Source organism: Cavia porcellus, unplaced genomic scaffold, assembly GCF_034190915.1.
Source record: "Cavia porcellus strain 051 isolate PalLab524CR breed Dunkin Hartley unplaced genomic scaffold, mCavPor4.1 scaffold_16, whole genome shotgun sequence".
Taxonomy (NCBI): Eukaryota; Metazoa; Chordata; class Mammalia; order Rodentia; family Caviidae; genus Cavia; species Cavia porcellus.
In genome coordinates this window covers 41,435,609-41,452,184 of record NW_026947499.1, presented here as the reverse complement: position 1 = coordinate 41,452,184, position 16,576 = coordinate 41,435,609, and the positions used below count along the sequence as shown (strand labels likewise).

The 16,576-nt window shown below is 53.7% G+C and overlaps 2 protein-coding genes across 3 annotated transcripts; both read left to right on the top strand.

Annotated features, from left to right (window-relative positions):
* The first annotated feature begins 1,026 nt into the window (after positions 1 to 1,026).
* On the top strand, positions 1,027 to 2,476 carry Tnp2 (transition protein 2). Its single transcript, XM_063226541.1, has 2 exons — positions 1,027 to 1,537; positions 2,299 to 2,476. The coding sequence occupies exons 1-2, from the start codon at positions 1,042 to 1,044 to the stop codon at positions 2,313 to 2,315; spliced, it is 513 nt and encodes a 170-aa protein (XP_063082611.1). The 5' UTR covers positions 1,027 to 1,041; the 3' UTR covers positions 2,316 to 2,476.
* A 6,661-nt stretch (positions 2,477 to 9,137) lies between these two features.
* Socs1 (suppressor of cytokine signaling 1) lies at positions 9,138 to 10,860 on the top strand. 2 transcript variants are annotated; one of them, XM_063226540.1, is made up of 2 exons: positions 9,138 to 9,277; positions 10,102 to 10,860. In XM_063226540.1, exon 2 carries the CDS (start codon positions 10,152 to 10,154, stop codon positions 10,803 to 10,805), a length of 654 nt encoding a protein of 217 aa, XP_063082610.1. In that variant the 5' UTR covers positions 9,138 to 9,277; positions 10,102 to 10,151; the 3' UTR covers positions 10,806 to 10,860. The 2 variants fall into 2 exon arrangements, with proteins under 2 accessions (XP_063082610.1, XP_003477802.1); XM_003477754.5 differs by lacking the exon at positions 9,138 to 9,277 and adding an exon at positions 9,445 to 9,573.
* Positions 10,861 to 16,576: the final 5,716 nt, after the last annotated feature.

The window sequence follows — 16,576 nt, the reverse complement described above, 5'->3', positions numbered from 1 at the left end:
CCTCTCACATCACAGTCACTGAGGCTCCTGGACAAGGTTGCCTACAAAGTGTGACCAGCCCAGTGAGCAGGAAAGGCTCAGTAAACCAGGTGATTTCCACTGTAAACTAAAAGCCGACATGGTAAATGCACAAGGTGAGAGGCCAAAGTTATACTCGGGCAGCAGAACGATAAGTGGGCTCCGACTTTCAGGGCGGGGAGCGGGGGCCATGGAGACAGGGATCCCAGGAGCAAAAAAGGGGTCAAGGATGTGGGCGGTTCTGGCGGGACTGCCTGAAAGACCAAGTTGGGCAAATTGGCCTCAGTTTCCAGCAAACAACCAGGCTTTCTCAAAGTGTGGGGATGTCTGAGCAGGGTCAGCAGGAACTGAACTACACAGGGAGGCTCCTGAGAAACAACAAGGCAGTGAGGAGGCAGAGGGGACTTGGGGCCTCCTGAGAACTGGCTGGCATCATAGGTTCACCCCAATGCCAGGGGAGGAGGAAAGATGTCCGTCATACCATGACCCCCACCCCATCAGATATGAGTGCAAATGGGGACTTGAGCCTGCCTCTGAGCCTCTAGGCTTGAAATCTCCCAGGACCGCTCATCAGCCACGCGCTTACACTTGTCATCCATGTGATAAGCCTTCTGGCCAGTTCCCTGCCTGCTCATCACCTATCTGAGCGAGCACTAAGGGTCCAACTCTCACCCACCACCCCCCTAGATCCTTGATGGAAAAAGGACAAATAATGCTGTAGCTGGCATCTACCAGGCTCTCACTCTGAGATGGGGCTGAGTGAACTGCTTGACTAGATTCTTTTCTTTAATTCTACCAATGTCCCATGAGGTGGGTGCAACTTTTGTTGACATTCTGCAAAGAAGAGGGGACTGGACTTAACTCCATAAGACCTAGGGACTTCAGTGCTTAACTGGCAGATGAGGAAACCCCAGAGTGCTGCTGCCCCGCCCTGAAGCCCTGAAGCTTTGTCCCTACCAGTCACATCTGTTACCCTCTGTGGCTTGTGCCATCACAATCAGCCTGACTATATAACTAGGGGGTATGGGGGCCCTAGTGAAGCTGGGCCAGCTGGCAAAGGAGGCCTCTCCAGGTGTGGCCTCCAGAGATACCAAGATGCCAAGCCTTCCCACCACCCACCCCCAGCCACACAGCACCTCTCAGCCTCAGAGTCACACCTGCAACCAGTGCAACTGCAGCCACCAGTGCCGGGGCTGCAACCTGAGCCTGGCCAGCCATCAGAGCCCACCTGGTGCCTTGAGCCGGAGCCCCACTCCCAAGCCCAGTCCCACTACCAAACCCAGCTCCAGTCCTAGCCCCAGGCCCAGCCCCAGCCCCAGGCCCAGCCCCAGGCCCAGCCCCAGATCCAGCTCCAGTCCCAGCCCACCACCTCGGCGCATGCACTCCCGCAATGCTCCTGCTGGGTCCAGCCGCCACCGCAAGGGCACCAGCAACAGAAAGACCTTGAGAAGGAAGATACACAAGAGAAAGGTGGCCAGGAGGAGCAAGGCGAGATACAGATACAAGAGGCGGAGCTCAGGTACTGTTTTAGCAGGTGGGGAGGTTCTGGGCCCAGAGAAAGGGGGAACAGCCCAGCTGGAGCTTGAAGGCAACGAGGTGGACGCTGGGTAACAGGAAACATGGAGGGTGGAGAGAAAACCAGGGTACATGGCAGGTTGAATGTCCAACACACTGATGCCCTGGGTCTTTGCATACATGGGATGGGCCGATTGAGAGACAGAGGCTGAGTGGATGGTAATAAAAAGCCTGGCTATGCACTGGTGGAATGAGGAAAGTGTGTGGTTCACTGGGTGACACGCTTGGGTAAGTGGATTAAACTGATAGCCAGTTGGTTCAAGTTGGGAGGATACTGGTGGATGGATGAACTGGTTGTGTACGGCTAGTTGGTTGGAGCAACTGAACTAAATGGAAGGCCTACTAGAAGATGGGAGAGAACAGAATGTTGGATGATAGAATGGGTGGATCCAAGTATCAAAAAGACCTTGATGGAGCCGGGCGTGGTGGCTCACGCCTGTAATCCCAGCACTCCGTAGGCTGAGGCAGAAGGATTGTTGCAAGCTCGAGACCAGCCTGAGCTACAAAGTGAGCTCATGGCTAGCCTGAACTGCACAGCGAGACCGTCTCAAAAAGACAAAACAAAAAACAAAAACCTTGATAGTCTAAGCCCTACCTCTTTATGTCCATGTTCAATTACAAAGGAGCAGTTTTAAAGGATGGAGTTGAGTAATATCAGCAGTGCTTAGCTATTAAAGGCCCCTTTCCTATTCCTTTGTCCTCTAGGGCGAAAATACAACTGATGAGACAGCACTCTCTTGACGTGTTCCTGTGTCAGTTTTACTCTTAAGGAGAAATGCCATCACATGTGGTATGCCAAGATAACGTCCATCTTTTTGCAGGAACATTATTACCATGGTGATTTCTATGCAACAAGAATTAAAGCTTGTACCCTGGAAGACTATTACTGAGTTAGCATTTCAATTTCCCTAATAAAGGTATCACATTTTTTTTTTTCTTTTTTATTGTTTGGTTTGGCTTTGTTTTTTCAGACAGGTCTCTCTCTGTAATCCAGGTTGACCTTGAACTCACTATGTAAGCCCAGGTGGGCCTGACACTCCACAATCATCCTACCTCAGCCTCCTGGGTGTTGGGATTACAAGAGTGTACTCTTTACATGGCAGGTGTCACACAGAACAGGGAAGAACTGATGAGCAGAGACAATCCCTGTTGTGGAACTTCATGGAAGTGTTAACTCATGAAAATGCCCCCTCTGGGTTCCATCCTGTTGCGATAAATTCACTGAAGGTAGACCTCTTAGAGAGACATGGCCTCAGAAGAAGCAGATGGTTATGTGTAGTTTATGGGTTCATCTTTAGCTCATTCCCCAGAAGCCAATACTCAGACAAAAGTGGTGTAAACACACTCAGTCACATATAGTCATTCAAGTCCCTTCAGACACCTACATTCATGTGGACTGATGCTCACACAGGCATGCACATGTACATACACAGACCAGCACTCACAGCATTGGCCCTCTCGAACATGACAGGGAAAAAGTCAAACCTGTGATTCATGTGCTCAGTTAAGGATGAGGTGACCATGCGGCAGGGGCGGGCCTACTGGGAACCAAATTTATAAAATGTAAAAATGTAAAAGTTCAGCCACGAGAGGATTATGAAAAGGGACCTATCTTTTCAATTGGTCTATGTTTGTAATATGATTACACACATCACGGGAGTTGGTACATGTGTGTAACACCTTTTTAAAAATCTCCTTCCCTCTGCATCTCTTAATCCCTCCACAGATATTTTTAAACATGTTTGTAGTACATAATCACATTCCTTGCAGGCACCTGGGCATGAACAGTACTTCACAGTTCTGAAGGGTACCTGTCTTAAAGTTGAAGGCTCTAACTTGAAGTTAGGCGGGGTGGTAGTATGGTCTGGAAAATAATGAAACTCAGCTTGGTCCATGGTCACAAAGGGTCATGAGAGGGATGTCATAGTCTGGGATGGGTGGGGCTGGGAAGCAGGGAAGAAGGCACAGACCCTGGTTGAGGTATTCAAAGAAAAAGCACTTCAACTCTCCAGTCACACAGATCCAAACCCCAGCTCGCCCCCCGTTTTCCCTCGCTGCGTGAGCCCTGGTGGCGCTCTCAACCTCTGGTCCTCATTTTGTGAAGAACACCAGAGCCCCCTGTGTTTATTACCTCTCTACTACTGATTGCGGTATCTGGTTCCCCTGAGGATCTCAGTAAGTGGAGTTGAGACTTTAAAGCCAGATACTATTTGTATAATCATCAAAGAGGCAAAAATGCAAAATGATCAAAAAGTACTAGCAAGGCACTGGGACACACTGCCGAGTGTCACCTCCAGGGTGGAGAGGTGCCCAGGTGACTATCAGGTGTCGGAGCAGTGCTAACATTTAAGTCGGGCCAACTTTTTCCCACATGTGCCCCATGAGCTTGTAAGGGAGGTTCAGGACCACATTTGTTTCTAAGAGCACAAAACTAACGTGTCCATCTGCAGGGGATGGTTATGTAAAGCCAGGAACCCCACAGACCACTGACCAATCTCACACAGCTGTCAGGTAAGTGCAGGATCTCTACAGGATGTCCCTGGATGGCCAGCATATGTGGGATAAAAAGGTAGGAGGAAGCACCGTGGGGGAGAAATCCTATACAAGCTATTCAGGGATAAAAATACTTGTGTGTATGAACAGAAGAAAAGTTGTCGAAGGCCACACAACAAGCCCATGCCTGGGGTTACTTCTGGCCAGGGAAAATGTCTTAATTATTTTACATGAGGAAGTGAAAAATTAGAGGTAAAAAGATAATGAGACTATCAAGGGAAGCTTCTAACTTATCTCAGCAAAGCTCTGGAATCTGAAGAGGGAGCACAGGAATGTGGAACCCAAGGTAGTCCCTGGAGGGGGAGGTTGGGCAAGGTGGTCAGTAGGCTGTCCCCAGAGGGCTACACTGGCCCCAGAGGGCTGCTCTGCCACAGGGCAGGGAGAGGCCAAGCCCAGCCTCTTGCCACGCGCCCAACCTTCAGGCCTCTCCTGTACCCCAGCCCCAGGGCTGCTGCTTTTGTCCTTACTTTCCTGCCTCTGACAGGCTGAGGCAGGAGGATCACAAGTTTAAACCCAGCCTAGATGACTTTGCGACTTAGTGAGACTCCTATCTCAACCATTAAACACATTTAAAGATTAATAAAATAAAAACTTGTAAAAAGAGCTGGAGATGATGTAGTTCAGCCATGAATTAAACCCTCAGCACCAAAAACAAAACAAAAAGGGCATTCTGCCCTTTTGAGAGCACTTGACCACCCCTGCCAGCTGCCAGGTCCCACCTACTACTTAGGACCGAACCCTGGCTCGTCACCTCCAGCTGAGCCAGGCGCCACTTCCAGCATGTGTAGAGGATGCTGCTGGCCCGTGCACCCCAAATGAGGTGTTCCCAGGCAGGGGATCTGGGCTCAGTTTCTGATTCCCGAGATGCCAGCCTTCTGACAGCCTCAATACCAGGCTGCTGCCCTGGGAGCTGTCCCCACCTGGCCTGCTCACATGGGTGGGGGACAGGAATGAGGGTCGAGCTCTCTGAAGACTCCTCCTGCCTCCCCGCTGTTTTGGAGTCATGAACAGCAGTAGTGCTTTCTGGAGGTTGTAACACCAGCAACTGTCATTTGTGACTCAGTTTCTCCCTCCTTCCCTGGTCACGTGGGCTAAGACTGTCCGCACATGCCCCAGGAATATGCCACTTTGGAGCCAGCCACAGGCTAGTATCAGTATTCACTGGCCCTTCAGACTTCCTCTGTGGATGTGGGTGCCAATAGTCTATACCACACTCCTACTCTCCTTCCCACTGTGGGGATAGGAGGGACAAAAGTCCACCTGACTCAACAAGGCACCTGACAGAGACCCTGTGGATCCCAGGGCCCCCCTAAACCCCCTCCACCCACCAGCTCCCTGCCTGGTAAGTAGAAACATATAATTTCTACCGGACACCACCAGGAAAAGATTAATAAGATCGTAGAGTAAAACAATGTTATTTGGCCTACAGCAGGGGCTGGATAAACAAGTGTTCTTGCTCTGAGTCCTAGGGGGTGAAGTCCAGCCCCAGGACTCAGGCCAGGTCTCCCATGCAGCTTCTCCCAAACCCAGCACCCCAGCGTTCCACTTCAGGACCTGGTGTGGGAACACCCCAGGGGACAGGCACAGTTGTAAGGTATGCTCACCATCAATGGCTGTCCCACACACTCAGCATCAAATCTGACCCTTTTCCACCACTTCACGAGGTTCTCCTTCATGGGCCAGACCCTGCCACCCCTATACCTCATGCACCCCAAACTTACCCTTGCTCTCTATACCCACCGCATCCATCTCCTCTCTGACCCCCCAAGCCCACCAATTATCCCCAACACAGCACCTTTCCACTTGGGTCTTTTCTCTTTTAGAAAGGCAACACCACCAGCTCACTGTCTCCAACACCCTTTCTCCTTGCCTGCTTTATTTTACCACATAAACATCTAGCCGCCCCCATTCTGCCTGTTAATTCCCGGAGGCCTGAATAATCCTGCACATTCATTATCTCCTCCAGGTCTACTGGAATTCTGGGTCTCCAGTGCCTGAAGACAGCAGGCACTCAATGAGTAAGCCCGGTCTTGCAGATGAGGACATTGAGGCAGAGGAGCTAAGAAACTTGCCTCAGGCCATACATTTTTGGCCCGAGGCAAAAAAACCAGAACTCCCATCCTGGGCTGGAGGCTCAGGCTTCCAGGGGCAAGGGCAAGGTTGCACAGCAACCTGGCAAGCCTAGGGGTTACCGGAAAAGAAGGGCCCAAGAGTCCCTGGGCACAGAGGACTTTCAGAATGATGTTCCTGAGCAGGGGCTGCTTTCCCAGCAGGAGGTCACTAGGCTGGAAAGAGAAACTGAAAACCTGAGCTCCCAAAACAGGGGAGGATCTCTGCTCCTTCAGTTGCTACCCTGGCCCCTCACTTGCTGGTGACCAGGGCTAGACCATCTCACATGGGAGGCTATGTTGAGTACACTGTACACATGTAGTTCATCTCCTTGTGACCCTCACTTGTGTCAATCACTTTACACCTGGCATTCTGCTCTGGCCTCTGTACACAATGCTGCTCTGTAAGATCCAAAACTTCCAGAGTCCAATGTCCAAGATCAGTGGGATCCCAGGAGGGCAAGTCACTTGAGCAACCTCCCACAGCTGGGCTGCAACAGGCCTGGAGCCAGAACCCAGGTCAGTCTTGCCATGGAGTCTGAGTACCTATGGGCTTCCCATTGCCAGTTGGTCAGGGTTGACAGGCCGTGGATGCACATTTCTTTTTCCATTCTGGCACCTGGACTCAGTTTCATTTTGAACTCAGGACACCAGAAAATGAAACTGAAGCCACATAACTGTCAGCGGGGCTTATGAGGAGAACTAGGGCCTAGAAACTTGAGCCTGACTCCAAATGGATTTTGCAACCTAGCTGGGGAGAAGAATGGTCCAGGCCCACTGAACAGCCAGGAAACTGAGACTAAGAGAGCCCAGGGTCATGAAGATGGTTTGAGACCCTGATGCAAAATCTAGAGCCTCCGTAAGTTTATTAACAAGAGGGAAGCAGAGGCCTGTCTCCCAGGCCAGCCCACGACATAGCTTTTTTGACCTAGGTCAGACCAGGTTGGAGACCACCAGCAGTAGAGTCTATAGCAGCATGCAGGAAGATATGAACCCCAGTTTTGCCCCTTCTAAACGGTGTGTCCTTGAGCAAGTAACTCTGCCTCTGGGTTTTAGTTTCCACATATTTAAAATGAGTAGCTTGGATTGTTTGGCCAAATCAGTGGTGTGGACTGTGAAGCACTTGGCATGCTGTCAGCCTGGGATAACGGTAAATGAAATGAAGGTGGGGGTCCTTGGGAAATGACGGTAAGGGGGGTGGTGGTGAAAGAAGGAGGCCCCAGCCTGCTGGACAGATGGCAGCTCTCCTGAGAGGCCACCGAGGCTCTCACCATGGGGGTGGAAGGAATATCAGAACCATCAGGTATGTATATGGCAGCGCTGGGTGGGAGAAAACCCTACTGGAGCCAGCCCAATCTGATCACCCTCTCCAGGCTGGGACCACTCAGTACCAGCAGGCTCCCCCACCCCCTCACTGTGCCCTCTCTGGCCCCTGCTTCTTGGGCTGAACCAAAGAGACAAAGCCATGTGTCTGGATCCAACATGCTGTCACACCAACAGGCACCTTGGATGCTTACATATTACACATCAAGGCAGCTGTATGAACCATCCTGTCCTCACTGAGTCCCCACACAAACCGTGCAGGAGACTCTATCACCCTGGCTCACAAATGCAGAAATCAAGGCAGACAGGCTAATTCCACGCTCAAGGTCACAGGCTGGAAAGTGGCAAGGCTGGAAGGGGATCTGGGTTCAGAGTCTACCTACTTTATGTTTTACTGCCCGCCCCCCCAAGTCCCACCACACCTGCCCCAGCGAGGGCTCAGTCCTCTCAGAATGACCACAGACTCTGACACCCGGTGCATGCAAGACTCTGCACCTTTTCGCTCACCCTTTGTCAGAGGTTAGACCAAGATGGCCACATCAATTTAAGGAGCTGGTGCAGTCCCAAGCCAGGCTCGTTCTAGGTCCCTGCCTGTGCTCAGGAGGAAACTGAGGCAATCGAGGGATAGGGAGACCTAGAGCAGAGCAGCTTTGAGGAGCCGTTGGGCTTCAGCCTGAGAGCTGTCTGTAGAGGGCAGTGTGTGCCAGTGTGAGGCCAGTTACCAAGCCTTCGGCCCACAGAGTATCTTTCACTTGGCCCCTCTTGACTGGGGCTCCCTTTCAGACTTCATTCAAAAACATTGGTACCAGCCAGGCACCTACTCTGTGGCTTTTGACCACGGAAGAATCACTAAGTCACACCTTCGTAAATGGTAGTCCTGACCATCACAAACCCAAATTATGTGGGGGTGGGGAGCAAGAGAGGACTTAGGAAGGGCAGATGCTAGATACAGCAGCTGAAGGGGTCATCTGTAAGGTGGAGGGTGAGGGTAGGGTTTCAGGATCACCACATCTGAGAATGGCTCATATTTCACTGGTCTCATTGAAAGGTATTCAGCTCTGCCCATCCCAAAATAAAAACAGGGAGGGCGGCAGCCAGGTCCCAAACTACCGGCCACTATAAACTGCAGCCTGTTTCTCCAAGCTGTCTCCAAGTAGGAGCACCGAGAAGGGTGAGTCCAGTCACTGGGGCCCCTGTGTGGCCGCGCCCGGTTTCCGAGGAACTGGGCTAGGTAGGAGTCGGGCGCCCCTCCCGCGCTGCCGAAGGGTTCCTTTGAAGCCTGTGGTCTGGCCGCCGCTTCCTAGGAAATCCAAGCCAAGACCAGGCGCAGCAGCCAGCCGGGAGGGACGCGGGGACCACGGGGGCGTCCGGGGCTCAGACCTGCGGGGCTCGGCGTAGGGGCCTGCAGGCCTTCGGATCTGCTGCGGGGAATGGCCGGCGGGGCTTACGGGAAGACCTTCGGAAGCTTCCTAGCAGGATCGGCTCGAGGGAAGTGGAGGACCCGAGGCAGGCGGGCAGACACCTGGAGGGAAGGAGGCGTGTCAGCGCCGGTGCATTTCACAAGGGCCCGGCTGCAGGAACCGGGGACCGAAGGAACCAGGGGCAAAAGTGACGGTACCGGGTCCCAAGGAGGAGTCGGAAAAGAGGACAGGAAACCCTGGGACGGAACAGAACCCCTGGGCGGAGGGACGCTACGACAGGTACGCGGCGAGGCGGGGACAGAGGGCTTCCCCCGGGAGGGTCCCAGGCCGGGCGCGCCGAGGTGGGAGTTCAGAGCTCCAGGCGCCACCGCAGAAAAAGAAAACGAAAGCGAGCAGGGGCGGGGCTGCGCAGGGCCACGCCCCCAGGCCTGTTTAAAAGGCTGGCGCAGGGGCGGGCACCAGCAGACAGAGCTGCGGCCGTGGCAGCGGCACGGCTCTCGGTCCCGGAGCATGCGCGAGAGCCGCCAGGGAGTCCCTTGCTGCCCCTCCCGCGGCGCCCCGCGCCCCGCCGCCAGGTGAGCAGGTAGCGGGCACGGAGCGGGAGGGAGGGAGAAGGGAAGGATCGCAGAGTCCGGCCAGGCCTGGGAGCTGGTGGTAGGGTCGCAGCCGTCGAGCCCCTGGCCACCGCCAGCCGCACCCGGGGCGCGCTCCCCGCGCGCGGGGCCCCCGCAGCGCGGCCTTTTGCTGCCTTTGCCCAAACCGTCCGGATCAGGCGCCAAACCCCGGCGTGGCCAGCAGGCGGCGGCCACGGGGCGGCGAGCTGGCGGACGGCTGAGTCCGGCCGGCTCCTGGAGTCGGACACCTCTCCACGCCCCCCTCTCCGAGCCACTGAGAGGCTGGACTCCGCCCCCGCCCGCCTGGAAGGGCTCTGCGGGTCTAGAAGCCCGTTTTCCCGAGGAGCCCACTGAGGCTCTGGGTCCGGGTGGACTTGGTGCTCCGCCTGCGTCCCGCAAGGCTGGGTCGCCCCCCTCCTGCCGCGGCGTGACCCCTCACCTGCAGCCCCACCCAGACGCGCCGGCTCACTGCCTCTGTCTCCTCATCAGCGCACCCCCGGACGCTATGGCCCACCCTTCTGGCTGGCCCCTCGTGTAGGATGGTAGCACACAACCAGGTGGCAGCCGACAATGCAATCTCCACGGCAGCAGAACCCCGACGGCGGCCAGAGCCTTCCTCCTCTCCCTCCTCTTCGCCCGTGGTCCCTGCACGCCCGCGGCCCTGCCTGGCCGCCCCGGCCCCGGCCCCGACCCCGGCTCCGACCCCCGGCGACACACACTTCCGCACGTTCCGCTCTCACGCGGATTACCGGCGCATCACGCGCACCAGCGCGCTCCTCGACGCCTGTGGCTTCTACTGGGGACCCTTGAGCGTGCACGGGGCGCACGAGCGACTGCGCGCCGAGCCCGTGGGTACCTTCCTAGTGCGCGACAGTCGCCAGCGGAACTGTTTCTTCGCCCTTAGCGTGAAGATGGCCTCGGGCCCCACAAGCATCCGTGTGCACTTCCAGGCCGGCCGCTTCCACCTGGACGGTAGCCGCGAGAGCTTCGACTGCCTCTTTGAGCTGCTGGAGCACTACGTGGCGGCGCCGCGCCGCATGCTGGGCGCCCCTCTGCGCCAGCGCCGCGTGCGGCCGCTGCAGGAGCTGTGCCGCCAGCGCATCGTTGCCACCGTGGGCCGCGAGAACCTGGCGCGCATCCCGCTCAACCCCGTCCTCCGAGATTACCTGAGCTCCTTCCCCTTCCAGATTTGACTGGCCGCGCCCGTGTGCACGCAGCATTAACTGGGCGCCTTATTATGTTCTATTATTAATTATTATTATTTGTGTGAAATAAGATGGGTGCCCTTCCCACCTGAGTTGGAGGGAGTGAGTGTGGAGGACGAGGGGCCTTCCGCTCTCAGCTGGAGACCAAGCCACAGACCCCTCCCCACCTCTTGGGGGGCACTCCCCTCCTGGTGCTCCCTCTGGGTCCCCCTGGTTGTAGCAGCTTACCTGTCTGGGGCCAGGACCTAACTTGCACCTCCTACCTCTTCATGTTTACATACACCCAGTATCTTTGCACAAACCAGGGGTTGGGGGAGGGTCTCTGGCTTTATTTTTCTGCTGTGCAGAATCCTATTTTATATTTTTTACAACCATTTTAGGTAATAAACTTTATTATGAAAGTTTTTTTTTTAAAAGAAAAAAAGGTTTCTAGAGCGTTTACTTTGACCAAAAGTTGTCCTGGGTTCTGATCTAGACCAGGAAAGTGAGGTCCTCAGACTGACCTCTGGGCTGATGGTGATATGAGGACTGTGCTCTGTGGCTGGGCATCGGCAGATGAGCCAGTGCTCTTATTTTGCTTGAGTTACTGTGTGTACTGTATGTGTGTCCCGCAACATGGAGCTCACGGTGGAGCTCTTCTCTGTGCTAGGCCTTCGTCTGTGCTTCCTCTGCTCAAGTTTCTTTAATCTTGGCGATACAGCCCTGTGAATTCCACACAGGCTCCTGCCCTACTTTACAGAAAGGAAACCTGAAGTAGGAGTAGATTTCTGGTGACCATTTCTTTTTTTTTTTTTTTTTTTTTCTGGTGACCATTTCTGTGTCAGAGATAACGGTCAGGCCCTTTTGACTGTCCGGGCAGAATCAGCTTGAAGTGAATGGCAGAAAGGAAACTTCTTTCCTTCGATGACCACAGCTTCTTCCAGGAAGAGAGAGGGGGTGGGGAGAGGTGCAGTGCGTTTTGGAAGGAGTGGTGGTGGCCTGCTCTGAAACGTAGCCATCAAGGGAGACCTGCTTCAGTGGGATGAAGAGGATGCAGGGCTGGTTCTGACTTATTTCCTGCCCAGTTCTGTCTTGTGTACTTTTTGGTGAGCACACAAATTGGAGCCAGAAAGAGGCTTTGTGGTCTGAGGTGGCAGGAGGGCCCCGCCAGTGGCTTTGGGCAATTCCCATTGCCTCCCTGAGACGCTGCTTCTGCCTCTAAAATGGGCAGCTTTCTGTGCAGCAGGGAGGAAGGGTACTCCAGGACGTTTGTGGGGCTGGCCCACATCACCAGAAAGTACCCAGAATCCAGGGTTTATGGCTGCCGAATCTGCTGCTGCGAGCCTGACAGTGTTGTGGGAACTCGGGCTACATTCAGGGAACTGAGTTACTGCCAGGTTTATTTAGGCTTTAACTGCCTCCGGGGCACAGCACACCTCATCTTTAAAAGCTGGATGGGCCGCTTTAGTCTGGGACATGTTTATAATGGAACGTCCCAGTGTTTAATAATACTTTTCAGGTTTGAAAGGAAACTGGAGTAGCCAGCACCAGTCTTGGGGTTCAAGGGGCTGCAGCCTTCATGGATGAGCATGGCTAGAAGAGATGCAGGACCTCGATGGGTTGGAGGGAAGGAGGTGGTATTTTATCTCCACATCCAAACATCTGTGCCTGTCCTTTTTCACTATGCTTTCCTTCTCTGCTGTGTGAGTTAGTGATGGCCTGTCCGTGTCCTCCCCGACCCTGGGCAGGCCTGGAGAGAGGGAGAGTTCTAAGAAGGCAGTGCTTGGGTACCAGGCAGGAATAGTCACAACTGCAGGCCCCCATCCTGTTTCATCTTCACCACCAGCCCGTGAGCCCCACATTTTCCCCTTTTTTACAGATGGAGACCCAGGCACAGATCAGCAAAGAAGGCTCCCAGCGAGTGGCAGAGCCAGGCTGTGCGGCTTGCTGCTTCAGAATCTGGGTACCACCAGGCACCGTTCACACCTAACGGTCACTGTAATAATAATAATAATAATCATACCAGCAGCTGCTGCTGGTTTTATATATAGCGCCTACCGTTCTGAGCCCCCTTATCCTCTATTTAAAGCATTCAGTCTTCACCTCAGCCTGACTTCAGTGCTAGTCACATCCCCACTTTAGAGAGGAGGAAATGGGTCCTCAGCTAAACAGGGAGGGACTGGCAGGTGGTTTACAAACTGCTAAGGGTTTTCCCCACTGTGAAAAAGTTCAGAACTCCTATTTTCATCACCCAAGTACTTGCTATACAGACTCAGTCGCCTCACAAGGCCCGAGACAGAACAGCTAAGGGAAAAGATCCCTCTGCTCACATTTTCCAGCGCTGGCCCCTTCCCTTTATGAGTCATTTTTAAAACTCCATACTAGCGTATGTAAAGTGACCTAAAAGCCCCGAGGAGCTGTACTCTAGGCCCTGTAGGACTGAAATGCAGTAGACACCACTGCAGGGGAGAAAGCTCTGTGTGTGTGTGTGTGTGTGTGTGTGTGTGTGTGTGTCGCGCACGCCACGCCGTGTGGCTTCCCGGTGGTGCAGTCTCTATCTTGCTCTCAAACCTCAACTTCATGATTCAGCAGCGCTTACGTCAATGAACGAAAATGAAAAGTGAGAGGAGAGTTGGGGTGTCTGAGGGACCGATCAGGGGCGAGGAGGAGGAGGAGGAGGAGTGGCTCCTGGAATGAGGAGTACAGGAAGCATCCATCTCTGGCCAGCCTCAGCCCCCAGTTGGTGACTCTGACCCCATTTCACTGAGGAGCAAGCGGGACCTGCTTGGTGTGTCATATAGCTCCAAAGCAATGGCTGACTTGGATCAGGTCTGTCGACTGGGTTTCTGAAAGAGTTGGACAGGGCAGAAGGCATTCTGGGAAAAGGAATATTCCTGGCCTGCCTCTGCCTGTTTGATTTCCCCGACCTTAAGAGCAGGTCCCGCTTCTATCCCAGGAAGTGACCCATCAAGCCTCTTCCATGAGGTACTAGACATAAAGTGCTCAGCATAGAGTCTGGCATGCGGCAGGCACTAAATGCCTCTCTGCATGATAAGATGCTCAGCATATGAGGGTGGAGTTTCCTACAACGAACGTGTTCCAGGCATTTTCCTAAGCTCAAAGGACACAGGAATTAATAAACCAGCAGGAATCTGGTCTGTGCCCTCATGGAGTCACATGCGGGGCTGGGAAAGAAGGGAACAAGGACAATCAAAGTAGAGAGTGCTCAGATGAGAAGAGGGTGATTGGACCTGGCTGGGGCTGTTGTAGAGAAAAGTCAGGAAGGTCGGGGATGACACAGAAATCATGACGGGAATGACAGAATGGAGCCAGCCCGTAAAGATGGAAGAAGGTCAAGCGGCAGAGGATGGCAAGTGCTGAGGGAGGCCTTGTGTGGGAAAGGGTTCTAGACATGAAGACAGGGTTGGGGCAGATGCTGTAGCAAAGCTGGGTAGGGGCCAGGGTACCTGGGCCCCGGTCAGCATTGGTCAGGAGTGTGCTAGAAGCCTGGGTGGGACCCCATCTAACTTGTGACCAGATCCCCTGGCTTCAGGGTGTGTCTGTCTGTGGGGGGAAGATGATTTCTCCTTGAGAGACCCCTCTGTCTGCTGCAGCCTATCAGACCCCGCCTTGTGGGATGCTGGGACCAAGCATGGGCCAGGCTCAGAGTGCCCAGGACTGGCCAGGCTTCAGCCAGGAGCCTCAGGTGTGAGTCCCCCCACTGGGTCTGAGAGTCATAGGATATGTTCTCAGACTCCAAAGAGGGACTTCTAAGGCAGCTGGCCTCAACTCTGGGGAAGGGCACAGGGCACCTGAAGGGAAGCTGATGGGGCACACAGGCAGTGCCACCTGGATGCCTGCTTGCATCCATTTTGCTCAGTTGGCCCCGCATCAGGCCCCCCATAACATCACCTGAAGTTGCCCCAGTAGGAGCCTCAATGTCCGGTTCTCACCAAAACAGATCACACAGGGACAAAGGTGTGTGCTCAGGTACTCAAACGGTGCCTCTCAGCCCCAGCCCTGGACTGGACTCACAACCCTGATGCAAAGCATGGCTTCCAGACTCCATGGTGAATGGGTAACTCCCAAAACAACCACCTCTTGCACCCAGGGTGGTGTCAGGTACCACCCTCCTCCCCTCTAGAGGCTCACAAGTCTACCACCCAGGAAGACCCAGAGGTCTACAGGTGACCACTGAACTTGCCACCTCTGTCCTGTCTCTAGGTCTTTTCACATGCTGTTCCTGAGCCTGGTGCAGTGTAGTGGCATTTGACAGCACAGTAATAGCTGTGAGCGTAGCTATTCTTGGCTACTGTGTGCATGTGCTAACGACATCACCGCACTACCCTCTCCACGGGAAGCTGCCGAGCCCACTGGACCGGAGTTTGGCTGTTCGGTGCCACTCAGTACTGCTCAGTTCCACTTGGCAGTACTCTGCTCTCCCAGCTTCCATGTGGTCTCCAAGCTGTCCACCACCTGCTGCCTATCGTGTCCTACCCATGGGATTCTCAGACCTTTCCAAAGATCTCAAGACCCCGAGAGGACATGTCCCAAGTCATGCAAGGCTGAAGCCGTGGTGACAGGACTTTTTTGGCCTCAAGGCCACACTGACCCTTCCCTGACTCAAGTTAACATTCGGATTCTGTCTTTTCCTTCCCTGGAAGATATTAACTATCTTATCCTGAGTGACGTTAAATAACAAAATCTTAATGTGAGGTGGCTGTCTTCTAGGTGAAGTGGACCCTCTCTCTGCTTCATGGTTCTTGATCTGCCCTTGTTTCAAAAGAATGTTTTTTTTTTTTTTTTTTCTTTTATTTTTGAGACAGTTTTGCTAAGTTGCCCAGACTGGGCTCAAATTCTCCTGGGTTTCCAATCTTCCTACCTCAGCCTCTGGAGTGCTGGTATTACAGGTGTGCACCATCACACTCAGCAAAAATGCCATTTACTGAGCACCTAATGGGTGCTGGCAGTTGGCCCATGTGGGTGGTGAGAGGACTGAAGCTCAGGAAGGCAAAGGGACATCCCCACTGCAGTGTCCAGTGCCAGGGTTAGAGTATGGATCCATTGGAACTGAGCTCTTGATCTTACTATACACAAGTGTGACCAAGGATTCACAGATTGATGCTTTGTTCCCTTTGTTTCCTAAATTGCTCTGGAGGACATTCAGAACCAGACTGTGCCCGGGCTCAGCTCCTCTACCTCAGCTTGCCTTCCCGACAGGCAGTGGGCTGGTAACTTACTTGCAAGGCTGCATTAAAGCCCAGTCTGGGAGAGTGACCAGGGCTTCTTGTTCAGAAAGGATCCTGGCAAGGAGCCTTAGGCAGCCAGAGGGGCCATGGATGCAAAAGAGGATGAACCAGAATGGGATGCATGAGCCAGACAGCTGATCCTAAGCAAGCACAGCGACTTTCAAGGTCTGGCCCTGCCTGGGAACCTGCAGGGACCTGTACTGTGAGGCAGAGATTCCTTCCCACACCTGTGTGCACCAGGAAGGGAAGACAGAGGCATAGCAAGCAGAGGCCCCTTCCCTCTGACTGTTCACTCCAGTATGAAGGAACAGAAGGAGCCTGGACCCAGCATCTGTCCTTGAGCTCTGGCTCCGTCAGCTGTGTGACAGGAGTGGCCTCATTTATGAAACAGAATTAGACCCACTTAGTACCTGTGGTGGCCTGCGGCAGCAAGGTCACAGGGATTGAACAAGTGCAAATAAATAATAAAAAATCACCATAAAATAAAAAATTCCAAATAAAAAATTTAGGAACAATAGTAATAATTATTAT

Excerpts from the sequence above, each read along its gene's own strand:
- Tnp2 (XM_063226541.1), top strand. The coding sequence starts at position 1,042 with ATGGGGGCCCTAGTGAAGCTGGGCCAGCTGGCAAAGGAGGCCTCTCCA.
- Socs1 (XM_063226540.1), top strand. The coding sequence starts at position 10,152 with ATGGTAGCACACAACCAGGTGGCAGCCGACAATGCAATCTCCACGGCA.